General features: G+C 41.7%; 2 protein-coding genes across 2 annotated transcripts; one reads left to right on the top strand and one right to left on the bottom strand.

Annotated features, from left to right (window-relative positions):
- Positions 1-7,102: 7,102 nt before the first annotated feature.
- Positions 7,103-14,418, top strand: LOC141011797 (transient receptor potential cation channel subfamily V member 1-like). The gene is made up of 15 exons (XM_073485090.1): positions 7,103-7,239; positions 7,610-7,764; positions 8,179-8,331; positions 8,923-9,060; positions 9,154-9,455; positions 9,898-10,074; positions 10,878-11,033; positions 11,124-11,219; positions 11,301-11,371; positions 11,452-11,617; positions 12,045-12,111; positions 12,197-12,531; positions 13,534-13,658; positions 14,118-14,242; positions 14,339-14,418. Exons 1-15 carry the CDS (start codon positions 7,103-7,105, stop codon positions 14,416-14,418), a joined length of 2,283 nt encoding a protein of 760 aa, XP_073341191.1.
- A 4,627-nt stretch (positions 14,419-19,045) lies between these two features.
- Positions 19,046-26,964, bottom strand: LOC141016112 (protein FAM222B-like). Its single transcript, XM_073490379.1, has 3 exons — positions 26,871-26,964; positions 24,289-24,416; positions 19,046-22,208 (listed from the first exon to the last, which is right to left on the bottom strand). Exons 2-3 carry the CDS (start codon positions 24,368-24,370, stop codon positions 20,203-20,205), a joined length of 2,088 nt encoding a protein of 695 aa, XP_073346480.1. The 5' UTR covers positions 24,371-24,416; positions 26,871-26,964; the 3' UTR covers positions 19,046-20,202.
- Positions 26,965-27,580: the final 616 nt, after the last annotated feature.

Here is a 27,580-nt window from a genome sequence, read left to right as displayed (position 1 = left end):
ACACAAGACAGGCAACAATGGATCTGCTCCAGGTCTCTTAGCTGAAAAACATTGAACTGTTAAAGTGATTTGGGACTTCACCCTTGATAAAAGTACTAAAGCTGTACGTTTGTAGGTTCAACAAAACACATATGTATGAAAGGGTCTTTTAGTGACGATGTAAAGAAACGAACCAACTATTAAATCACACTGGAAACAAACTATTAAATACTAGATTTAGTGTGAAGGACACAGGAGGTAATGATGAAGGCAGCACAAATATCCCTGCCTTCACCTGTGACTCACCTGCTGAATGAGAAGCTGCCTTGAACTCCATTTTCTTTGACCTACTTCACTCTGTAGAAGAAAATATGAGGCCAGTTAAAAGGGGCTTTCTTAAATGTGCAAAGTTTGTCACACTAACTAACCAGCACATCCAGCCAGTGGGGTCTTGAAACAATGTGTGAGAAAGACATTAAAACTACTTCATATTTGCAGATGCCAGGTAAGAATACCAGTGTTATTCACAGCGGTGATACTCAAGTTACTTACTTAACTTACTTACTTAACAACTTACTCAACTGTGCACAGAATTTCTGACATGCAGAGGAAAAACATGAAGTGACTAGTAATAAGGATAATTCTGATCCCATGAATGGTTATTTTTCTCCCTTTTTGAACTCTTTCCCATGTACTGAAATGCAGCAGCAGCTATTTAGTGCAGTCAAATATCCCATTTATCTGTCATATAAGCCTAAAGTCACACCATATAACTAGTTATTAGCTACTAAGTTACTTGTATTCTTTCTTCTTATATGATAAATGTTCTTGTTTTAAATCACTGGCCTGTAAAACAACATTTAACAAATTAAAAAAAGGCTTTAAGATTTCTAAATAAATATTCATGCTCCAGCAACTAGGTTAAAAAAGAAACAATTCAAGTGTAAAACGGTGTAGCTGCATCAAATTAGAACAAAATGTAAACACAGGAAGCAGTACAAACAAGCAAGTTGATTAGAAGCATTCATGGTGTAGATAGGACTTTACATTCTGATATATAATAATATAGCAGCTGACAATGAGAAATATAAGAATCAAAAATCTGTGTAAAATTATTGTCAGCACATGAGTTAGAAAAACATCTAGTGGATATTTTCTAACAGCTCCTTTGTCACAGAAACAGAAGCAGTCATTGATGTGTTCTTGTTTTTCACCTCTAGAGGGGGCTAAGTCCCTTCTTTAAAATCTTTGATGGGGAAGTCTAAGAGCCTCTGATGTGAGACTGACTCATCAGTAGAGGACAGTAATGTCTTCATCTTTAGGCATTCAGACTGAGAGGAACTGGTCTCACCTTGGAGTTGTCTGGTCTGCGCCAAAGATGGAGTGACGTCATACTGCACTTAAGTTTGACTGGTGGGCAGTCCCTCGTCTGGAAGCTCTGCTGCTGAAGTTCACTGGTGCCAGATGTTTCTGTGTTGGACCCTCGAGTCTTTGCACCACAGTCGGGATGAAGCCACATCAGGCAGGTCTTTCAAAAGGTCAAGTAACCCCTGAAAAAGCCCTTTGGAGGAGCTGGATGTGGTGTTTTTGTGTTCGAGGGTCACTGTCTGCAGAGATTTCTGTACCGTTGAAGTACATTCTCAATGTTTGCCTTAGTTTTCTCCAACCTAACTCTTTCTGTGAGGTGTGAATATATTCTCTAAAGCATTTCAGCATCTTTGAAGTGATGTCATCCTCCTTCATTATGAACCACTGTTAATTGGAGCAAAACACCACCAGAGCCATCTTCCTCTCGCGGTCGCTCCCAGCTCGAGGGTCAGCTTGAAGGCACTTATGAAGGCTGTACTACTGCCACATTTTATCTTGGATTCAACCTTTCCTGTGTGGTTGCCGTCTTTCATTGGTGTGGTGATCAAGGATACTAAAATACAGAACATGATATTTACTACAAAAAAAACAAACAATACAGACGTTTGGCCTCATCCTGGCTTCTGGCCCTTCGACAGCACAGCGGGGACCTCTGGTGAGGGCAGCTTAATGTGGATGTGCCTCTTACAATAATATGAATAAAACAAAAAAGGAACAGGACAAAGGCGCTCACTTCTCATCGGGCAGACTCCCTCCTAAATGGTCTGAGATTGGTCCAATATGGAGAGAACAAAATTGGGCCAGCACCCTCCTTAGGGCCTAGGAGCGGTCCAAAGCTCCAAAATAAACAAACCTTGAAGGGGGGATATCTGATATTAATCTGCTGTCCCACCCTGCCTGTCTCCACTTGGGCCCCTGGTGGTGCTGCTGGGGGTTTTGGGGGTGGCAGCTCCTCTTACTTGACTCTCCAGCGGCCCTGTGTAGCCCTACTATGAATCACTTTACCATCATTATAGCTGTTATACTACATTATTTTGCTCTTGTTGTTCTGTCTGCACTGCTTTGTTGTGTAAACTTTATTACCAATAAAAAACACAAAACAAACAATACAGACTTTGTTTCTGGTGAGTGAACCATACTCACAGTGTTGTATATCCTCATTTTCCACCAGCCACGTGAAACTTCTGCTGTTGTACTTTCCAAACATGACCAACATGCTGCTTCTCCGTCATAGCTGCAGTGATCAGCTGGCGTTTCTTCTGAGCTGAAACCAGGAGGGTCGTCAGCTGATTGAGCTCACCTGGGCGTGATGTGTTCACTCTCTGCCTTCATACAGCTGCCATCCACCCTGCACCATTGTCTTTTCTATGAGTTGTGTTGACCTTAGTTGATAAATTACCCTACTTTTATGTAAAATCTCTTGCATGGTCGCCTTCCTTTTCTAAACGGGGGGTTGACTCAGATCCAAACCTGTTGGGTAAATGTTTGTTTGGTGGATGTTAAACTTTTGTAACAGCATTTGTGCCCAATTTGCGGAGTTTGCTAACCCAATTGTTTTTAGTTGAAGGACCGGTACAGGTAATTGATGACCACGGCCACACCTCGGTTAGTTATGTTCCCTTTGTAGGCTGAAGTGGTTGAATCAGCTTGAGGCCAACCAGTTTGTTGTTTTCACTTGTGTGGTGGAGAAACGTGGGAAAATACATTATGGGAGCTTTTTCCTGGTTGCCTTTTTGGTTCTGGTGGAATCGGTACCACCACAAGTATCAGTCCGGAGACTAGGGCTCAGATTAGTCAGTTAATGGAAGAAGGTAGAGCTTGGACTGTGTTGTAGCCACCTTAGTTTCAGCATCGTACATATCCAGTACATTTATGTCATGTCATGGTTTTGTAATAAACATTGAATGACATGTATCTTAAAATAAATGGTGTTCTTTGTCCCTTGTCATCTAAAATACGTGTTGTTGAGTTCACTGAAGATGCCTCCAGTCATCAGATGTCAGAACAAAAGTGCAACCTTGGAATGTGGTCGAACAGGAGAATCGAATCATCGATCGCTGACAGAAACTGCAAAAACCTGTGATGCTACCAGGTCAGTGTGGACCAAATCCTCTGAGGGATGTTTGCAGCAGCTTGTTGAATCAAAAAAGGGGTTCAACCTCAGGAAAACCTAATGTTAAGTGGCCTGTGAGTAAATGTTATCCACTATGCAGTGGGGCCAAATGTATTTAAGTCTGTGTATTCAGGTGTAGAAATCTGTGGACACAAAACAGGAAACATGCACACGCAGTCTTTTCGGCAGATTTATAAAACCTTTGCGTACGTCTGTTCCCACGTGTCTTTTCCTCACACATCTCAAGTGACAAAGTACATTTTGGCCCCAGATGGACTCGAGAACACAGAATTAATTTGAGAGGCAAACATACGACTGATATAACTGTTGAGATCTTTTCTCCCAAAATCACTTTACAATACTAAGTATAAACCACAATTTTTACCTAAATTTAAAGCGGCCAGACAAAAAACAGACATCTAAGTTTTTTTTTTTTTTTTTTTTTTTTTAACAGAGTTCTCTGAATTTTTATCTACCGCTCTGATTAAATATGACAAAATAGTTCTGCTCGGTGACCTGAATTTTCACATTAATGATGTTTTGGATCCCAAAGCAACGGAATTTCTGGATCTTCTTTCGAGTCTCAACTTCATCCAACATGTCACTGGCCCCACTCATAATCTCGGTAATACTTTGGATCTAGTCTGTACAAAGGATATTACCGCTGGCCCCCCTTCTATTTTTCAGGTCCCGGTCTCGGATCACTCTTGTGTCTTTTTTAACCTTCTCACGCATACAAAGCCTACTCGCTCTGAATCTAACCCTCATTCTTTTCGTTTCATTAACAACCATATTAAGTCCCTTCTAGCTGATCATTTGCCCGATAAACTGGAGTCACTTTCCAACACGTCCATGTCTGTCAACAACCTCACAGATGGCCTAAACAGTGCACTGTCAGAAACGCTTGAGTCCTTTGCTCCTCTCAGAACTAGTAGAGGCACTCGAACTAAATCTGCACCTTGGTTCTCCGACCTCACTCGCTCTTTAAAACGGGCTTGTCGTAAACTTGAAGACAGATGGCGCACCTGTAAATCAGAGTCCTCTCGCCTCGCCTGGACTCTTAGCTTTAAACATTATAAACATGCACTTTCTGCTGCCAGATCTTCTTATTTCTCCAATTTGATCGAAACTAATAAGAACAATCATCGGGTCCTGTTTAATACTGTGGCCAGGCTTACACACTCTTCACCGGTTCTGAGCTCTCCTTTCACAGCTAATGATTTTCTAGTTTTTTTCACTGACAAAATCTCCCAATTAAGGAACAATATCATTAGCCAGCAGCTCTCTAGCACCGTGTCCAGCCAGTGCTCTGTGTCCTGGTCCACGAGCTCACTCTCTCAGTTCAAACCCATTTCTGCTGAGACCTTGGCCTCAATGGTTGCCGCCTCAAAGCCAACAACGTGTTCACTAGATCCCATCCCTTCTGACCTCCTTAAGGAACTCCTTCCTATTCTGAATGCCCCTATACGTGCCATCTTGAACACTTCCCTCTCTGAGGGGTGTGTCCCCTTAACCTATAAATCTGCTATCATTAAACCACTCCTCAAGAAACCCAATAGCGATCCACTGGTTCTTGCCAATTATCGACCTGTCTCCACTCTCCCTTTCTTATCTAAAATACTTGAGAGAATTGTTGCTGATCAACTGACTGTCCACCTTTCTACCAATAATCTCTTTGACAATTTTCAGTCTGGTTTCCGCTCCTGCCACTCTACTGAGACTGCCCTAACTAGAGTAGTCAATGACCTACTTGTCACTGCTGACTCTGGATCAGCCTCCATACTTTTAATTCTTGATTTAAGTTCGGCCTTCGATACCGTAGATCATTGTGTGCTTCTACACCGACTGGAGCATTACGTTGGTATTCACGGGCTGGCGCTCTCATGGTTCCAGTCCTACTTATCTAGTAGAACCCAATGTGTTAGTTTCAATAACTCTTTGTCAGAATGTTCTACAGTTACCGCTGGTGTGCCCCAGGGGTCTGTCCTGGGGCCTCTGCTGTTTTGCATTTACATGCTCCCTCTGGGTAGGATAATTGCCGAATATGGTATACAGTTCCATTTCTATGCTGATGACACACAGCTATACATCCCACTACACCCTAATGACCCCTCTCAAATACAAAATCTGGAAACATGTGTAAGCCAAATCAAGATCTGGATGAGTCAAAACTTTCTCATGCTTAATACTGCTAAGACTGATTTGCTGGTGATTAAGCCTAATAACTGCAAGTACTTCTCTGACAGTCTTTGTCTTAATATTGATGGTTGTTCAATCTCTGAAAGCACGCACATTAGAAACCTAGGTGTTATTTTTGATCCGACCCTGACTTTCCAGACTCATATCAAGGAAATCACCAGGACGGCTTTCTTTCACCTGCGCAACATTGCCAAAATCCGCCCTGCTCTATCCCGGCGTAGCGCCGAGGTGGTTCTCCATGCCCTTGTGTCTTCCCGTTTAGATTACTGTAATGTCCTTTTTTCTGGCCTCCCCATCTGTACTACTAGGAGCCTTCAGCTTGTGCAAAATTCAGCCGCCAGACTTTTAACAAAAACAAGTAGGTTCTGTCACATAACTCCTGTCCTGGCATCACTACATTGGCTGCCCATTCAGGCTAGAGCCGATTTTAAAGTTCTTCTTTTAACTTATAAGGCTTTAAATGGACTTGCACCATCTTATTTAACTGAACTACTTTCTCCCTACATTCCGCCACGTCCTCTTCGTTCTCTTAGTTCAAATCTCCTTGTCATCCCACCAATCAATAAAAAGTCAGCTGGTGGCAGGGCCTTTGCCTACCGTGCTCCTTTTCTATGGAATGGCCTCCCACTAGGTATCAAAGAAGCTACATCCACTGCAATTTTTAAGTCCCGTCTTAAAACACACCTTTTTACTCAATATTTTGGTTTAAACTAATTTTTAACTGTTTTATCATTTTCCTTTGGTGTTTTAATATTGTTTTATTGTCTGTTATTATTGTACTTGATTTTATTGTAAAGTGTATTGAGACCATGTACCATGGTGATTTTGCACTCTAAACAATAAATTGATTGATTGATTGATAAGTGTTGTTTAACATCAGTCGGGCTACAACTTAATTTTTTTGTTTGTTTTTCTCAATTAATTGGTCATCTGTTGATCAGCGTTTCTCAAATGTATTGTTTTGTCCACAACCCCAAAATTATTTAGTTTACTGCCACAGAGGAGGAAAGAAAGCAGAACTTTTGCCTTTCATTTCTTTTTTTACTCAAATTCCATAATAGATTATCAAAATAGTTGATTAATTTGATAGTTGACAGCTAATCTTTTAATCTCTAATCAGCAGTACTGAGCATCAAACAGCCTCAAAAAGTGAAAACATAATAAAACAAGTGGTTAAAAAATAGAAACCTGTGAGAAGTAAAATAAACATCCAGCAGGTGAACTCTCATTTTCTGCAGGTGGAACAGAGTTGTTAGGCAAACAATAGACTTCCCCTCTGGGCAAAGGGAGGAGCGTGACCAAGGTAACATTCGCACCTCAGTGCCGCCCATGACCTTTTTGCAATTCTACACCTGTGCTGTTCATCACAGCTGACGAGCTGCTTACGGAAGCAAAGACAGTTTGTCATACTCGATTAAGACTCGACTATTATCAACAAAAACCATGGACGATGGACAGCCACCAGACAATGTGGAGCCAAAGGAAGAGCAGGACAAGGAGGGGGATGGTCTGGACTGGCTCCTTGAAGACGGCCAGGAGATAGTTCATGTACCTATGGATACCAACGTCTTACTATCCAGGTGACTGATCCTAACAGGGAAGAACTGGTGTTTGATTTCTTTCTCACAGGTTGTGCACGTGACCTTTTTATTATTACACAGACAGATTTTGAGATGAACTAGTTTGGTTCTATAGCTGCCACAAAAATGTGTGTTTTTTAGCCTGTGGGGACTGAAAAGTGTCAGGTGACGGGGTGGATTCCAGGTAAACATGCTTTAGCTTGTTTGAAGCCTTCATTTGTTCAAAAGCTGGTTAGAATCGTTGAACAAATATTCTGTGTTAACAGTTGGTCATGTGTGCAGTAGTGTTTAAATATTGTGTAGTTGGAAATGTTGAGCTGCATGATTCATCTTCTGACTTGACTTATAACTATACTTTTCTACATTTCAGACCATGCAGCGACGGTGTTGACAACATTTGCAGTAAAGCATTCAGCAGAGAGAGAGTCTTCGAAGCAGCATCTCAGGGAGACGCAGATCAACTCAGTGGCCTCCTCGACTACCTGCATGTGAATAAAAAGCAACTTACAAGCCCAGAATACACAGGTGAGTAGGACAGAGACAGCTTAATGTCTTATTTTCTATGACTAGACAGATGTGAGGCCTTACGGGTCTTTTATCACTTCATCTGTTTGCTTTTTCACCATCAATGAGTGTCCTTTATAGACACTGTTTTTTACAGTTATGGTAACTGACTGGTTGTAATTTATTTGCCAAAAAATGAAACAGTTAAATAAATTAAGGATGGCAAATAAATAACCGTGCAGTGAAAATCTGATCTGATGACAGTCCTGTCTGTGAGCAAAAAAGCTGCTGTCTAGATGGAGAATAATTTTTGTGTGGCGTGACTTAAAGTCTAAAGTAAATTTAAGAGGTTATTCTAGTTCTTATTTATAAAGTTGGTATGAATCATCAGAAACTCTCCAGATACTGATGTACTAACTTGTACACAACTTTCAGATCAAACAAACGGGAAAACTGCGCTCCTGAAAGCTCTGCTGAATCTAAAGGATGGAAAAAACGACACCATCGAAGTCCTCCTCAATATAGCCGAGAAAACTGGAGATTTAGAAAATCTGATCAACGCATCCTACACAGATCCTTGTTACAAAGGTAGGTGAAACAAAAGGACAGAGGACGTATGTTGTACAGACTATAAGATGTGAGGCAGAATTGTGATTATAGACTATATAATTACAAACTGACTTGAAAGTGAGTTTACACAATGAGAAGGTGTTGTCCTCTATAATGAACATCACAAAATACGTGTGAGTAGAGTGCAGTTTCAAGTTATTTATGGTTATTTGATTATTGTAACCATTTTGCAACAACATAAAACATTTTAAAAATAAATTAAATACATGTTGCAAATTATTCTGAGGGTTTCTTAGATGTTTTACCACAAATTTCAACCCAGTTCATAGAAAAATAAGGGATTGTAGGTTGAAGTTTTTACATATTTTTTTTCAAGACAATCCATCACATAAACTAGAAGGTCCTTGGTGAGATGCTATGAAATGACTTAAATCCATTTAAAGATCGAGATAAATTAAATAAATGCTGCAGAATCATATTTCTGAATCATGAGTTCAATCACAGTATTTTCTTAAATAGATCAGGAGCTTAAATCTTAAACTTGAGAGAGTAACAATGTGTGGAAAACATTAACAGCTAGTTTCCTGTAACAACAAACCCTCGTCGCAGGTCAGACAGCCCTGCACATCGCCATCGAGAGGAGAAGCTTTGACCTCGTGAAGCTGCTCGTCCAGAAAGGAGCAGATGTGCAAGCCAAAGCCAACGGGAATTTCTTCCAGCGTAAAGCAGGACTGGGCTTTTATTTTGGTGGGTAATTAAATCCCTCCCAATAAATATACCCATAAGCTACATTTGCAAAGCTCATCACTAAAAAACCTCCCCTCTGTGTCTTCTCAACAGGAGAGCTTCCTTTATCTCTGGCTGCCTGCACCAACCAGCCCGACATGGTGTCCTTCCTCATGGACAACCCTTACACCAGAGCTGACCCGACTGACAAAGACTCGCAGGGAAACACCGTCTTGCACGCTTTGGTGGTCATAGCAGACAACACCACAGAAAACACAGACATGATTGAAAGGATGTACGACGAGATCCTCATTCAGCACAACAAACTTCAGGGGAGAGAAGTCCAGTTGGAAGCAATCGAGAACAATCGGGGGTTCACTCCTCTGAAGTTAGCTGCCAAGCTGGGCAAGATCGGGGTAAATCTGTTTCCTCTTGAGGGTTTTGAAAAAGATGTTACATTACTCGTTCATCATTACATGTTTTCTTTAAATATAGTTCATTTTTCAAACTTTTCACTGACTAATATTATATTTAGAGGTTTTATTTTAGAGGTAGACATGTTGTACTGTTGTATATAAGAAGTCCTCTTGTTCCCTGTGTCTGGACAACATATGTTAATTAGCTCAATACATATAAATTATCTCACAATATCAATCTTTTTAAAACCAATTTGATACAAACTGAACTAAATATATATATATTTAGTTCTTTAAAGTGTAACAATTAACTAAATATGAATTTAACATAAAAATGGGACGTGATCATTATTTCCCGGCCTTGTCTCATGCGCAGTGTTTGGGAGGATTCATTGTGTTGACACTCAAAATAATCATCTCCTCTGATCTGTTCCTTGGTCAGCTGTTCAGGCACATACTGCACCGGGAGTTCACTGACGAGGCGATGAGGCCGCTGTCCAGGAAGTTCACAGAGTGGGTGTATGGACCGGTCCACTCCTCACTTTATGACCTGAGCTCCATTGACACCAACGAAGAGACTTCTGTGTTGGAGATCGTCGTCTTCGGGAGTGACATTCCGGTTAGGAAGATCTATTTTTGTTCTCATGAAGGCTGGAGGTGGAATCGGCATTAGACACGATGTATTTATATTCAATTGTCTAACACCAGCGTGTGATACACGAGCTACACCCTTTTCTGACAATGAAATAAGTTAATTTAAAAACAAAGAGTATAATACTGACAAAAAGCTGAATTTCCAATTAAAATACTTAAAATAAAAGATCCACAGCCCTAAAAACATGGCTCCAAATGGGAATTATGGGGAAGAGAGGGGGAACATTTCCAGCAGCCCTGTTGAAACTGAAGCTGAAAGCAGTGAACAGTGAGTACAAGTGCTAGTGGCTACTTAAGCAGTGCCGCTGAAGCATCTACAGTTCCTGCAGCAAACTGCACAAAACATGAAGCTAAATAAAGAAAGGCCTACACTATGGTGGTCACATATTTTCCAAGGCAATACAGGGTGCAAAAAGCTGGTGAAACATTCATCTAAACACAACATCCTCCCACCTCAGATAACATGGTACAAGACTACCAGATCGCTTTCAGTTTTCCTCCAACAACACAGAAGAAAACATGACTCTACTCATTTATTTAGTCTATAATGGAGACGTGAAAGCAGATGGAAAGGTGCCTGAATCAGTGAGCTTTAATTTTCCTGGGAGGTGAAAGCAAGGTTTATAGGGAACCCATCTAAACACAAGATGCCACCAACAATTACTTCATGATGGTTAAAGTTGGAAGCAAAAACTTCTCTGTTATCACTTTGAGTCAGTGTGCCTCCATGACGGTTTTGAGTGTTTTAACTGACCAATGCTTCCTCAGAATCGTCCTGAGATGCTCAAGATCGAACCTCTACGCAGTCTTCTCGAGGATAAGTGGGACCGGTTTGCTGCCAAATTATTCTTGATGAACTTCTTGGTTTACCTGGTGTACCTGATCATCTTCACTGTCGTGGCCACCTACAGAAAGGAAGGACAGGTAGGGCTAAAACACATCCTTGAACAAACTATGATTTTAATAAATTCTCCAGCCTCAGAAAGAAAAGACTCCTGACCTTCTGATCTGCAGCCACCGTTTGCCATCGAAGACGTCCCGCTGGACTACTTCCGCAGCCTTGGTGAGGCCATCAGCGTCTTTGGAGCAGTGTGGTTTTTCTACAAAGCGGTAAGAAAAGTGGAATTTACACAAAAGACTTGAATTAATTTCAAACATAACTCGTGTTTCTACGTCTGTTTAAATTCACAGATAACTATTTTCAAGAGGAACCCCCCAAACTTCAAGGCTCTGTACACAGATGGATTCAGTGACATTCTGTTGTAAGCACTGCTCGGAGAAACTTTAATTCCCAAACATTTTTAATGTCATCGTTTTCTTTACTACTTCACTTTGTTTGCAGCTTCCTGCAGGCCACGTTCCTTCTGATCTGTGCCGTTCTGTACGGCTGTGGATGGAGAGAGTACCTCAGCTTCCTCGTCTTCTCGCTGGCTCTCGCCTGGATCAACGTCCTCTACTACTCGAGAGGCTATAAACAGATGGGGATGTACAGTGTCATGATGCAAAAAGTAAGTTTTAGGGAATAAAGTCCGAGAAATGTTTGCCTGGTCAGAAATGGTCATTATCTACTCACCCCCGTGCCGATGGACAGTTTCATAGTCCACAAAACATTGACTTGTTTTAGATGTAAAAAGACTTCCAAGTCTCCGGACGCCCTTTAAAGATCCCTTCTTCATTTTAAAAGACGCTTTTACGCCTGTTTTTAAGTCAGATCTTCACTGTAGCTGCTGAGCTAAAAGCGTTCATGAGTCGATCACGCATCGAGTGTGTTTTTGTTTTTTAATGTTTTTAAAACAAGTCCCAGCTTCTTCAGTTGTTTAGGAAACTGTTTTGCTGGGAAGGTCCAGAAATGTTGGCTGAGTAGATAATGAGTGAATTTAAATTTCTTGGGTGAACTGTTCCTTTAAGGTGTCTCCCTCTCTCTTTTTGTTTTAGATGATCCTCGGTGACCTGCTTCACTTTTTATGTGTCTATTCCGTCCTGCTTTTTGGATTTTCTGCTGGTAAGACTTCCATTCTGCAGAATAAAGACTTCAGATGTTTTCCAAGGTGAAGACTTCTGACTTAACTCTTCCTCCTCCTCCACAGCCATCGTCGCCCTCATAGACGACTCCTTTCCAGATCCTGAAAATACGACCAACGACACACCGGCACAAGGAAGGATGTTTAATGCAGGACCGTTCGAGTGCAAGAAGCCGAGTTTCAATGACATCGGTTATACAATCCTGGAGCTGTTCAAGTTCACAATAGGAATGGGAGATCTGCAGTTCACCGATCACGTCCAGTACAAGGAGGTCTTCTACATCCTGCTCATCTTGTACATCGTCCTCACTTACATCCTGCTGCTCAACATGCTGATCGCCTTAATGGGCCACACAGTCGAGAGGATCTCTGAAGAAAGTGAAAACATCTGGAACCTGCAGGTAGGAAGCTGTTCTGGTCTGTAAACTTGTTTTCACAGTAGAAGAAAGTCTAACGTTCGCAGGATGAAGTTCCCAAATCCAGTGTGAGTTTTAACGGCAGTTACATTTTTCTTTTCTCTTACCTGCAGAGCTCTTTATCCACCTTTATTTTTTAGATATCTATTATAGAGATATCTGCCTTCTCTAGAATATAATGGAGCTGGATGACAAAAAATATATTTGAAACACTTCAAAACAATCTAGAAGGATTAAAAACACAACAGGTAAAAGGAAAAATATGAATTTTGGGTGAACTGTCCCAAGAGTTTCATTCAGGTTGCATTTGGCCAGAACAAAACTAATCCACCTCAGAAACAGAGTGAAAATCTCAAGTGTGTTCTGTCTTTTTTGTTGTTTTTAAGTAGATGTCCATACCAATTATGAAAAGTGTCTATATTGTGTGACAAACACTTGAGATCTAAAGTAAATATGAACAAAACTCCAGCACTCACAGAGAACGAGCCGTCATGCACTTTGTTTTTTTCAAATCAAATCAAATCAATTTTAGGCCCAAAATCACAGACTCAGTGCCTCAGTGAACAACATCATCTGTCCTCAGACCCTCGATTCAAGTGAGGGAAAACTTGACATGTTGAGAAAAAGGGAAAAATAAGAAATGGAAGAAACCTGAGGAGGAGTCATGGAGGAGGGATCCCTCTTCCAGGACGGACCGACAGGAAATAGATGTAGAACAGAACAACAAAATCACAGTTTACAAGTTGCATTGACAGAATATCTGATACAAATTATAATATATGTAAAGTGTGTGGATCGAGGAGACGACTGAGCAGCCCGAGGCCCATAGTTTGCCTATAATCAGAAGAACTGTTCCTGTTGGTGCTGGAGTTGTGTTTATTTCTATTCTTAACTCTCCTGTGAACCAGTTATATTGTTTACGTTGTGGAGAAGTGCGAGCTGCTATTTTATCATCGTCTTTAAACAACAACAATCTGACATCTTCAGAGGGCGTTCACAATTTTGGACATGGAGAGGACGCTGCCCAGGTGCCTGACGAGTAAACTGTACGCTGGGATGTCAAAGATGGTGTGTGTGAAGAACAAGCAGGACGAGGAGCGTAGATTTTTCAGGTGAACAATTATTGGATGTAATAATATTCGACTTCACAGGTGTCAGAAAAGGCATCACATGTACCCTTTGTTGATTAACAACCCAGCAACCCTGACCTCTGTAAAGGTTTAGTCCCCCCAAATTACAAAGAAATATATTTTCTTACTTGATTTCAGTTGTGCTCAAAGATTTTCCTGTTGATGGAGAAAATCCAGAGGTCTCACAGTGACTCATATTACACACGGGGAGCATTTATTAGGTAGAAACAAGTTACCGTTAACAACAGAGTGAGTTTATTTTTCAGAGTGAGCAGAAAGAAACTCCACTGCTTGATTTTTAAAACATTTCTCCATGATTAAAAATACACCTACCTCGTATTGTTGATCTTTTAACCCTGTAATGTCAGATTAGTTTATGAAGAAGCAGTCAAGTCAGATGTTTCTAGTGTTCCCTGTGATGAGGGACTCTTCTGACTTCAGGGTGGAGGAGATGAACTGGAGACAGTGGAGGTCCGATCTTGGTTATATCCAGGAGGAAGATCCTGGAGATCGCATGATGAGGCCGCAACCACAACCACAACCACAACCCGAAGACCTGACTGCTGGTAGACACACACACACAGACACACACACACATATACACACAGTTCCTGTTGTCTTTTACGGCTCAGTCACTAATGTGTTTCCATTTAATCTTTCAGGGAATCGGTGGAGCCTGAGTCCACTCTTGGAGAGGATTCGTGCCAGACGTCGCCAACCACAGTTTTCCAGCAATCTGTAGCTTCATCAGAAGATCAAAGTCCAAAACTGTTGAGTTTAATTTTAAAGTTTAAAGAGACTACAGGGAAAACACTGTTGTTGAGATTTTGGGCTTTTTGCTTCCAAAACATGTTGATCTGGTGTTTTCTTGTGTTACAGTTTGTGTTTTATATCATCTGTATGTTCTTAAACGTATTTATTGTAGAGGTGTGTGTTTGTGTTGTCTCTTGTGTATTTAAAAAGGTCCATGTTGTGGATGTGTGGCACTAGTTCATCCTAAATACTTGTTCCTATATGAAGAAACATTAAAATATAAATTAGTGCAGATTTAATTGGCCTTGAACACAAAATATAAGAACTTGAAATACAAAAAGTAATTGTCTCATTGGAAATAATCAACTGGGGAAGTTTCATTGTGATATGTATTAGTTAATTTTTTTGTTTTTTATCAGATTGTGTTTTTATTGCTATTTGCACAGGTACGGGTCAGAACAGGTACGTTAGATTCATGTGTGTTACTCACCTGAAGTGTCAGATTCATGTTGCATTTATTTGAAGCCAGTGATTGATTGATATTTTGGATCAAGTACAGCAACTTTTTATATTTAACCTACTCACATTTCTTAAAAAAAAACCTGGTATAACGTGTACTGTACATGATTAGTGTCAGAACATCTAAATTAAACCTTAAGGTCACAGACTTCTATTCTTTTGTTTTAAATGTACCTGCTGTTTGATAACATGAATAACTGAATCCTAATTTAATTGAGGTTTGATGTAAACGCTACCTATTGAAATCAGTTAGCATCTTTTAAATCCTCTTATAAAAGGTGTTGATGAGATTTTATAATCCACGTGGTATTTTTTTCTCCTCCCTTCCTATAAGCCACTTCTGACTTTGTTTAGAAAAGTTTTATTTGTATTATTACTATGAACTGGATATGCACTGAAGAAAGACAACCACTCGGTCAGCGATTTGTGTTTGCAAACTTTATTTTGGTTAGGGGGAATGTTTGTGCAAGACATTTTATTCCTGAAGGTTAGGCAAAACTGGAATATCACATTTTCACAAAGTAGAGAAAGTAAGCCCCCTCCACCACCGTTCACAACATGATTGACCTTTGATCAAAGACAATCATATTAATGGAGTATAAATAAATCTAGAGAGAGTCGTTTCGTACTGAGCCCCGATAAATATTGCCATCTGAGTCGACTGACATCTGAGCTACATGTGCTTTAGTAGATTCTTGCGGTGCAGGTTGACACGAACTGTTTCTGCGTGATAATAACATCTGAATCTTTCTTGGCGAAACAAACTGGGGCGTCCTGTGCAGACAGGAACCTCTCGCTCTAGATTTCTTTATGCTCCGTTCACATCTTTACACGTTTACTTCACGAGATTTTTCTTAAACCGTCCAAATGAGGGCAGCAGCTCTCCTTTATGTCACCAGGTTGTTGCTTATTACTGTCAGAACACGAGTTCCCAAAACAAGCTCGCCAAGGCTTTTGTTGGCCGGGGTGGTTACAGAGAGGGACGCTTGGTCACTTTGGTCAGTGAGTCAGCAGCAAACAGTTCACACATCCCGACAGTGTCTAGGAATCGTGGCACACTTCAGGACTTCAGTCCATGACACAGTATCAGTAGTTACACTAAAGTAGCTTGGTCCCCCGTCAGAGATTAACTTCGTGCACCTTTTGTCAGCGTGCACACCTGTGTGCAAGTACCCAAGCTTTAACATACACACACGCAAGCACCCACTCACACATTTCTCCATACTAAGCCCAGTGGAGGCACTTCATATGAAACTGTAGAACCTGACTGTGTCGGGCTGTAACGAGGCAGTTCAAAATAAACAGGGCGGGTCTGTCAAACTGTTTAGTGTTGGTTTAAAGTTAAAGGTTCACATAAAAATGTAAAATCCAGTCATCTACTCACCCCTGTGCTGATAAGATTTCTGATGTCCACGAAACATTTCTAGAGCTTCGCAGCAAAACATCATCGCAGCATTCTTCCTCTGAACTGAAGCAGCTGGGGACTTGTTTTAAAACGTAAAGAACAGCCAAAAAAATAAACATGATATGGCTCCATACAGCTGGCTCGGTGTAATCCACGTCTCTGGAAGCCCCAAGATCCCAAATTGATTTGAAAAGATGATATTTAAACATAAAAAATAAATTCAAATAAACACAAAATGGCTCCAAACGGCTAATCTGACGTAAACCTGGGCTGCAGCCAGATGTCCAGACTTCACCCGTCCTACAGACTTGTGGTCCAGTCTCTCAAGAAGCTGACTTCACCAGACTTCAGTGATTTAATTACCCACGAATCATTGCAACACAGGTGTGACGATGTAGTTTTTCTCAATTGCCGACTGAATAAACGAATAACTTTTTAAGCACACGTAAAACAATTACTTTATTAAAATGTTACTTGAATAATGTCGGCCAGAAATAATATTCTCCCACATCAGGATACAGAAATCACGTTCATTTATAATAGTGTTTAGGCGCGCCATCACAGTACGTACCACTGAAGTCTGAGAGGGATCTGGCTGCAGGGTGGACATTTGGATCCAGCCCGAGTCACTGGAAGCACGAAGATCCCAAATTGATTTGAAAAGTCGTTAATCACACCCTCAGTGTGTGTTGACACTGTTAGCTCAGAAGCTACAGCGAAGATTTAGGTTTTAAAAAGGGTGAACATATAACCTTTCAAATCAATTTGGGATCTCAGGGCTTCCAGAGACTTCCATTACACCAGACGAGCTGCATGAAGCCATTTTGTTTTTAACGTTTTAAAACAAGTCTCCAGCTACTTCGGTTGTTTTGATGTGAAGCTCCAGAAATGTTTCGTGGACTACGAAACTTCACCTGACTTTCTATTTGGCAAGGGGGCTCGTAGAGAAGTGAATTTTCATTTTGGGTGAACTGTTCCTTTAAGCTGAAGTGGGTCAGACTCCTGAAGAATCACTCTGCCACTCTGAATACTGGTCAGTTTCTATATATTTAGAATAATCTCCAAATATAGCCGATAGAATAGACTTTACCAAATTTCACCAGCATGTCAGCGGTGGCATTTTCTTTCGCCCTGCGCCCGTCTCATAAATAGGAACTTGTTTTCATTGATACAGCCCATACATCATTACTATTCATACACACGCACACACAAATCATACTAGTGTGTGTTAAGATTAAAGTCAATAGCAGCTTTAAGGGGCAGGCACATCAAAAATGAGAGCCAGAAAACAAAAGAAACTGCCATCAAGTATGAAGACCAAAATAATCCAGAAAAGCTACGGCTTGCATCTCAGCTGTCTTCCTCTGAAGATGACGCATCATCTCACCTCTCTCTCTCTCTGTCTCTCTCTCCCTTTTGACCTGTACTGTAATCTGAGAAGAAGAAATGCTCAGCGCTGTGAAAGACATCAGATTAAAGCATGGATGCAAACCTCTTATTTTGCCAGTTCAGTTCACGCCGTCTGCGTCAATGTGTGTCACCTATGGCACCTAATGTGAAAAACACCTATGGCTTCAGGATGCAGTGGTCCAAAACAAATAAATTAAACTATAATAAGGATATTTATTAAGAATACCAACTAAAACACAGTCCAAATACTTTAAAATAATAACTGCTACAGCCCTGTTCTACATACCTATTAATTCTGCTAAATACTATTCATATTTTACTCTTAAAATCATCTTGATAGGCAACATTTAAGACAGTGGGACAGGTACGAGTAGCATCGTCACCTTAATGTTTCAACTTAAGGCAACATCACCTGTTCCCACTGCGCATACATATTAACTCTGCCCCATGATCTGACAGTACACTTTAAACAGATTTCAAATGAACCAAAGAAAAAAAATGACTTACTCTTTCTCTCAATGCAGCCACACCTAAAGGAACAGTTCACCCCAAAAAGAAAGAGAATCGAGTTACCTCCTCCTGCGCATGCTGATGGAAAGTCGGGTGACGTTTCATTAGTCGACAGAACATTTCTGGAGCTTCACAGCAAAACGGCGTTGCAGCATTCTCCTTAAAACGTAATAAAAAACAACAGAAAGAAAACAAAATGGCTCCGTACAGCTCACACAGCTTAATCCAAGTCTTTGGAAGCCACGAGATAACAAACTGATTTTAAAAGATGTTACTTGCACCGTTTTTTAAAACTGAAATCTGTTAAAAAAAACAAAACATCTCAGGGCTTCTGGAAACACGGGTTACACCTGACGAGCTGTAAGGAAGCCATTTTGGGTTTGATCTGGTTGTTTTTTAGCATTTTAAAACAAGTCATCGTGCACCTCAGTTTGTGAGGAGAACGCTGCAACGCTGTTTTGTTATGAAGCTCCAGAAATGTTTTGTGGACTACGAAACTTCAATCGACTTTCCATCGGCACGAGGGTGAGTGGATGACGACTGAAGTTTCATTTTGTGGGGTGAACTTTTCCTTTAAGTTTGGATCCTGGCAGAGAAAGTATGAAGTCGAGGATTAACTACTGTGACATTTAAGGCTTTTTCCAGAAGGCTTGAGGCCAGCAGAGCAAAAATATGCCCGGACAACATCAACCCGAAAAAAGGACTAGAGGAGGAAATGGGTCCAGAGCTTCATCGTGCTAGAAACATCTAGCAAAACATAACCTGCATTAAATGTTCTTATTTTTCTTTATAGGTAGCAGAAATACAACACAGGGTGAGGCCAGTGATCAGCAGATGAACAGCCCACCACGAGCCACACAGATTCAGTCCACACCACATCAGTTCACTTGTATTACAGTAGTAAAGTGGTGAGGAAATGTGTTAATGAAGCATTTTCCCAGCTTGCATTATCTGAAGTACTTGCACGCTTGCAAGTGATCAATTTGCTTTTCACATACCGACATACGCACGCCATTTCAGTATTAATGGATGGGATGCCTTTCTGTTTCACATTAGCTACGAACAAATAGGGGGCTAATGGAGTTTCTGCTCCTCTTGCCAAATGTTACAGCATAACATTTAAAAAGTAATTTCTACAGTTCAAGTAGGACCATCTACAGAAATACCACAAATAAAAGAATAACTACTTCAAAAGCAACTCTTGAAATATTACACACGAGGGCACTTTCCAAACAAAAGAAAACTACACGGATCAAAGAAAATGTTACGGTTTTTGCTAGTGCTGGCTTTGTCTTATTTTATATCAAATTCTGCTTAACAGTGATCGTTAGCCGTTTTTTGCGCGCACACTCACGGTGCAGTTCAGAAGCCATTTTGTTTTCCTGATAGAGGAGTTTTGGCTACTAACAACGGGGACAAAAACCTTTTCAACAGTCTTATTAATTGCATATACATGTAACCTTCTTATTCAAATGGATCAGAAACCTGTTAAGAGGATAAATAATTTCAAATAAAAACATTACACAAGACATCCTAAATCTTGCCTTTGGGCAGTTGTAAGGCCACAAATGCTGAAAAAAGTTGTTCCATGTCAACCGAGGAGAAGCACTGTGACAATCATGGCAAGCAATGAGTATTTCAGAACACCGTATATACATGAACAAAGAGAAGCGCGTCCATGCCAGTGATGAAAAGAGGATTTTCTACTCAACGGTGGACAACAATCTCAAAAACCCTTCATCTGCAACGACATGGCTTAAGACCTGAGGAATACTTTGAAACATCACAACCTGGTGGGTCTACAAATCGAGCTCTGGAGCAATAAAATGTAATTGATCACTTGCAAGATCTTAAAGAATAAACCACAGAAGCTGAAAGTAGCTGTTGAGGAAACTCAAAACACACCGAGGAGGGGGGTGAACGCACACGTTAGCGGTAGCCTGGGTGATGAGTGTGGACTCCTCCGCCGTTGTTGGGCTCCTGAACCTGACCCATGGCTGACCTGTGCATCTTCCCCATCACATCCATGTTCTGCTCCTGATAGCCGGGCAGCTGGAATTCCCCTCCCAAGAAATCCACATTCTGCATCAGCTTGGGCTGGCCAGGAGGACACTCCTTCCCCGGCCGGTACTTTGCCCCTGGGATGCGGTCTGTGGAGGCTGCAGCCTGCCCCCCCTGGAAAGCCACCGGGAGGTCCTGAGGGCCGGATACGTTGTTACCTGCTGTGGCTGGGATGCTGCCCCACGGTGGCTGCATGTAGTGGCCATTAATGTAAGGCATAGAACCTACCGGGCAGTTAACGGGGGATGAAGGTCGTGGTTTTTCTGCAGGGTGTTTGAGAGGAAAGGACTGTGCAGCGTTAGGTAGCTTGTGGGGGTAGTTGAGGTTTCGAGAGGGGAAAGCACACTCAGCTGGAGGCTCCATCCGGGGGTTCTTGCAGGGATGGGCCCCCTCAGGAGGCTGCTGCATGTGGGCCAGCTGGTGCTGAGCCCAGGAGCGCTGCTGCTGCAGCTGCTGTAGTTGTTGTAAATGTTGCTGCTGTAAATGCTGCTGCTGTTTCTGCTGATGTAAATGGTGCTGAAGCTGCTGCTGCTGCTGCTGCAGGTGAACCTTCTCTGGGTCTGTGTGAAAGGCAGGTAGACTGTTAGTAGCAGCTATGTTGGGCTGTGAAAGCAGAGCAGCACTGGTAGTCTGAGCTGTAGCTTTGTCTGGGGGTCCCACCATGAGGCAGCTGGGCACAGAGCCCAGAGCCCCGGGGTGAGAGGACACTCTCGAGCTGGCGTTGATCAGCAGGTTGCGGCTGATGGGGCTGGGGTTAGCGATCTGGCCCTCACAGACTGAGGTGGTGCCCATGCCGGCCCGAGCCTGGCACAACTGGTTGATTTGGTGCACAATGCTGCTCAGGTCGCCAGGCCGGTTCTGATGCAGGCTGGCTGCCATGGACAGTGGGATGGTGGAGGTAGATACAGTTACATTTGGTGGGGCGTCTGCGTCGGGGAGCTTCCGGGGCCCATACGCCCCCGGCGGAGGCTGCTGGAGGCTGTTAGGCATCGCAGGAGGTCCTGCACCCACAGCCTGGGGGAGGGGCTGTGAACCCACCAGCCCCTGGGTGTGCTGCAGGCTCGGAAGCGGAGCTCCGTCAGACATGTGGCGCAGATCCTGAGTCACTCCTGGTTGTGTGAGTAAAGCTTGCGGAGGAGCCGGCGGATGCTTTAGTGTCTGCAGGTGAGAAAGATGCTGCTGTGGTACGACTGGTGGACAGGACTGGCTCTGCTGCTGCTGCAGAGCCTGGGGGTGAGGCAGGCTCTGCTGCCTCTGGACGCCCTGTGGGTGAGCCAATCTCTGCTGCTGTGAAGTCTGAACCTGGGACAAGCTCTGCTGTCGCTGCAGAGCCTGTGAATGAGCCACGGTCCTCTGCTGTAAAGCCTGGGGGTGAGGCATAGTTTGAGGCTGCTGTAAAGTCATTGGATGAGCCATGCTTTGCTGTTGCTGTAGCGCCTGTGGGTGAACCATCCCCTGCTTCTGGACAGCCTGGGCTGCAGGCTGAGACGGGCCCTGTAGGTGAGGAGCCGGCTGAGGAAGATTTAAAGTGCTTTGAGTGGCGTACGGCCCACTGTGAGGGTTCATGACGGCTTTATGAAGGTGTCGGGCGCGGCTACCGTCCGACCCTTTGATGACGCCTTTGGCAGGCGCTCGGAGGACAGCCAGCAGGCCCCTACTGGAGCTGACCTGAGAGGGGTAGGGACTGTGGCGCTGGCTAGACGAGGAGGTGTCGAGCCCGTTGACTGTGCGACGAATGTGCTTCCTTTGAGGTACTTTGACACTGTTGGGGAAGATCTGGATGGTCAGAGGGTTGTTGGCAACTTTCTTAGCATAGGCATCCAACTCTGCTGGGGTTGGATAGCTGGCAGATCTCATCTTCTGTGTAGTTTCCCCTGCAAAGTAAATACAGTCAGTCAACCAGAAATAACAAGCAGAGCACACTGACATGTACTGTAACACCAGAGTTGCAAAGAAAATGAAGAGTTTTGGGTTTTTGGACCGAGGAAAAAACATTTGGAAAATCAATGAAAATGAACTTTCATTTCATTCTTTGAAATGAAAAGCAGGAATGTTTTTTTTTTGCTCTCTACCCTGGATGACAAAGCTAGCTTTGCATCAGATGTGTGAGATGTTCGGTCTATTTTCTTTTTCAAGTTCTTTATTGATTTGTTTGTGGAGAGGGAAACAGAAAACAGAATTTCTTTCTTTTATTGTTGAATCACTGAAGGCTGGTATTTTTGGTGAATATTATTTGAACTTGTGTGACACTAACAAGCAAAAAGCCACCAGGACAAAGTGACGCTGTTGTTGTGAAATAACCATCTTTTTAAAGAAGAATCTGAAAATGTAAACAACAGTTCTTGGTAGAGTCTGACCAATACCGGATATAAAAAGGTGTATTCTGAGAGATATCGACCGTTATGCACACAGTTTTTGTAACGATCCCTCAGATGTGGTTATCAAGCACTTTGTGGCAAAGATGTGTAACAAAGGCAGAATATTCTCAAGATTAAATCAACTTCACTGGAAATGTAATGATTAAAAATTACCCCAAGCACATTTTCTACATTAAGTAATGTAAAAACAAAAGTTTTCATATTGACCCATAATGAACAACATACGCCGACACCAATATATCTGTGATGGGCCAATATCAGGCGATAATATCACGCAACTGATATATTGGTCGTCTCTAGTTGTCAGGACGTAAAAACCAATGATCTGATATTTTTAACAAATCAATGAAATGACGATGAAATAGTCGTCAGCGCTGAAGTAAATGTTTAAATTTAAATTGAACCGTGACAACTCTAATCTGTTATGAAAATAAATGGAAGTAATTGTTCGTCGCGCCCTGAATACTGCTCCGTATGACAGTCGAGGTGGAGGAATAACATGTAGAACAGCGTGAGCTGTATTGTAGCTTCCTGCTACATCTCGCATGGTGCCTTTAAATGTGGGCTGAACATCAATCACTTCTTCTGTAACAAAATACAACAACTGTATTGAAGTGTTGAAAAGTCCGGGTCAGGTAGAGCCGGTTGATTCATCAGTAAAGAACCATTACGACATCACTCTCACCCTCGACAATGTTTGAGGTGTTAGTAATGACACTTTTCTGTAGAGCCTGACCGATGCTGGCGTATTACAGATGTAATGTATCGGCATGTGTGTTATTTGATATGCGACAATATGACAAACTGCTTTTGTAAGAGATTATAATGCAGTAAAAGATGCTTCGGGTAATTTATAATCATTACATTTTTAGTGAACGGTAAAATATCCCGACTCTGTTACAAATCTTTGTCACAAGTGTTTGTTAACCACATTTGTGGGATCATTGCAAAAAATGTGCGACTTTTTTACTCCCCAATATCGGTATCAGCCCCAAAAATCAAGTTTTGTTCGGGCTTTTGCTTTCTTGTCATGTCAGTTTCAGCAAATCATGGGTAAATTATAGTTTTCAAACCTCAAAATGCAAATAAAATTGCAGCATCAACACATCGTCTGACCCCTAATGCTGAGTGACGGTTCCAGCTTCTTAAATGTGCTGCTTGTCTTTGTCATTTCTGACAGGAAATGAAGAGTTTTGGGGTTTTTGGACTGTTGGTCGGACAGAAGAAGCAAAAGAAAATGTCACTTTGGGTTCTGGTAAATTGTGTGTAAGCATATTTTACATTTTATCTGACTTTTAACAGATTAAACTGTCAATAGTGAAAATAATCAGCAGATTAATTGATTATAGTGGTCACGACTTCAATTCTGAATCGAAAATCGATTGAAATGAGCTTTCGATATCGTTCGATTTTGTTGCTCTCTGCTCTGGATGACAAAGCTAGCTAGACTTTTTTTTACTCCCTCATGTAAATACACACACAAACACATAAAGTTGCTGCATCAACACATTGTCTGACGCCCTGACGCCGAGCAATGAGGAAATGGAACCACGACATGATGGAAGGAAGCACTCACATTTCTGAAGTCCAGTGTTCATCTGCGTACGGGAGAGAAGTCTGATGGTAGGGTCACCTGATGCCGGCAGACAGGCCAGCATGTCACTATTCCACTAATGCAGCATGGGACACCTTCTCCTCACCATACTGGGGACAGACAGAGCAGGCGTGAGTCAGCCGCTGACAGACACTTACGTTGGTGTGAAATGACTTCGCTATCGCCTATTTTCACATCCAGTACTGTTTGACCTTTTGCAAATGGCAGCTTGTAATAAACTGACATCATGGTTCTATAAAAGCTGGCGGTGTACACCCTGCAGCAAGCAGCGAGCCGAGCCGGAGATGGAAAAAGAAAAGATGTTCTTTTTCCCCCCGAACAGAACAGCACACAGATGCAGCGTGATGCAGGCTGCGAGCCAACCAGATATCCTCTTCAGACTCACTCACAGTGGGAAAAACCAGCACAATTTTCTCTGCTGAATGTGTTTCAGTAGGCCACATCGTGAAAAGATAGAATCAAATCAAAATGGAAGCTTTGGTCCTGAATCCAGATGCATTTTAACAGAAAACACAGTCATCTTGTTGAATATCTGCTTACACAAAGAAGACAGCACGAACACGCCTGCAGACGACTACATAAAGATTGTCCCACTATTACATCAATCGCTAACTATCTTTATAATCGATTAATCCGTTTGAGTTCTTTTTAACAAGAGATATTGATTCTAGTTTCTTTAATGTGAATATTTACTTGTGTCTTTCCTCCTCTGACAGAAAACTGAGTATCTTTGGGTTGTGGACAAAGCAAGACATCATGTGATTGACCTATTTCATCATTTTCTGATACTTAATAAATCAAACAACTAATCAGTTAGTCGAGAAAATAATAAACCGGCTAATCGACAATGAAAATAATTATTAGTTGAGTCAAGAGGGAGAAAACTAGTGATGAATCACACAGCGTCAGCAAATCAATGATGACAAATCTGCAAAATGATGCGATGAGTAACATGAGAAAATCTAATTACTGGTCAGACATGGAGCAGATTAACAAGGGGAATGCCACTGCCTACACTGGAATCTTTTATTTGTAATCCCACAGGCACTAAAGTTTTACAGATTTACATTTTACAAATCTTTACAAAAAAATCATTTATTCCCATGTAAATCTGAGAGCAAATAAACAATCTGTGCTTCCTTCTTCCTGAGCTGCAATAGAAGAGATGGCGGTCCACAGAAGGGCTGCAGCTAATGATCATTATCATTTTTACAATTAACTCATTAGCTGTGCAGTCAGTAAATGTCAGGAATTAGTGAAGAGCGCCTGAGCAAGAGTCAAAAACCGAAAGATATTAAATTTACCATCTCCAGAAAGCAACTTAGAGGCTAAAACCAGGAAATGTTCCTGAAAAAACAAAAATGAAACACTCCTGCGACAACACATACATGAAAGAGGAAATGCAAGAAAGAGAGCTTTGTTTGAAAATTGATTAAAATGATTCATCAGTTTGACAGTGAACAAACTGATCCGTCTCTGGATGTTCTTGCAGGAGCTTATATCAGATGTATTACACAAAGAATCAGTGTTCACAACAAGGACGTGAGGGAGAGTTTAAGCAAACAGCCTCGACTGCATTAGCCAAATACCCAGAGTGTTTCAGAAAATAATGGTTTCATTCCCAGTTTCTTCACTGGAAGACGGTTGTTGGGAGGGGATCTCTGAGGAAACTACATTTAGTCACCACAGTATTTTGCAGATTCATCACAGATTTGCAGACAGTTTATGATTCATCACTCGATCACTTCCAGCGTACAAATATTTTACTGACTTGTCACAGTGGGGCAATCTTAACGAACGCACTCTCTCGTGGATCATTGGTGAGATAAAGTGTTTGTGAAAGCATCGGTGGGACTCCTTTGCTTTTCTATTTCACCTAAATCCAAACACATTAAGCCACAGGACCACCGCCTCTCTGCTGACATGGGTTAATAACCTTTTCCTCCCTCTGTATCCCACAGGATGACGAGGTGGAGTGTGTGTGTGGTTAAAACGATGATCCTCATTAATGCAGACTGGATAATGTGACCTTTCCCCACACACACACACACACACACACACACACACAGGTCACACTAACCGTGTGGAGCTGTGGCAGCGACCTCAGTTAACGCCTAAAATCAACCTTTGTCATCTTGTGTGAGCGTGTCGAGTTACAGATTTAACACAATAACAGAGGGCCAGGTTAACTTGCAGCAGGCTGTGTGTAGCTAGGTAACGTTAGCCATCTGTCTGGCAATCCAGCCTTAATCTGCTGGAGTTTAAAAACAGCTAGCTAACGTCAGGAACGGTCTTTAAATGAAGCTGGATTATTTCAGCTGAGTGGACCGACTGTGGGATTAACATACTTTACCTCACGGACATTAGAAACAGTAAAAAAATTTAAATAAATCATCTTTCAGTAGGTTACTTCGAGTCAAGCACCACAATAAATAAGGAGCTTCTTTGTGCTTATTGTGACCAGGCCAGCTGGTTAGCAAACTTTAGCTCCTCGCTGACGGGAAAACAGCAACGCGGAGCGGATTAAACGGGATGATACTTACTCCTCACGAAGCTACGAGTAGGGAAACTTCATTTTGTGGAGATATAACGTTGATATTGGTTGTAAAAATGAAGCGACCATCCCCAGTGTGTTGATTTCTCCGGGCTGCTGCTGCTGTCCGGCTACGGCAGCAACATTTGTCGCGCATGCGCAAAGAGAATGGACCCCGGCTCTGCATTTAGGCATCGACGGCGAACGCCTGTCGAATAATACAGACGGATTTGAGGTTTTATTACTTAAAACGTGACGAGATCTAAATTTCCTTAATAAATACACGAAGCAATGGTGGAGTAAGTATTCAAATAAACAGGCAGCACTATAATATATTCCATTACATGAAAAAAGGCCTGCATTCCTATAAAAAGCGTTTTTGTCACCAAAAATCTACTTTAATTATTAAAAAATAATAATAATTATGTAGAATATCCTGTCAGTATTGTATTATATTACAGTATTTGAGTACATTTATTAAATTACTTTCGACAACCTGGCATATATTTGATTTTAAAAGTGGAAATGACATGATTTAAGTCTGATATTAACCCTGTAAATATCCATTGTAATGAAATTGTTCTTTGTGCCTCAACAAAAATCATAAAAGGGCCCAAATAACTGGTTGGAAACTGATACTAACCAAAACCCGACACAAAAAAATAAACAAAGCACGCAAAGAGATTATAACTCAAACCTAGTTTTATTTTCTTTTAAGAG

Source organism: Pagrus major, chromosome 2 (genome assembly GCF_040436345.1).
Source record: "Pagrus major chromosome 2, Pma_NU_1.0".
NCBI lineage: Eukaryota > Metazoa > Chordata > Actinopteri > Spariformes > Sparidae > Pagrus > Pagrus major.
This window is presented reverse-complemented; position numbering and strand designations above follow the sequence as displayed.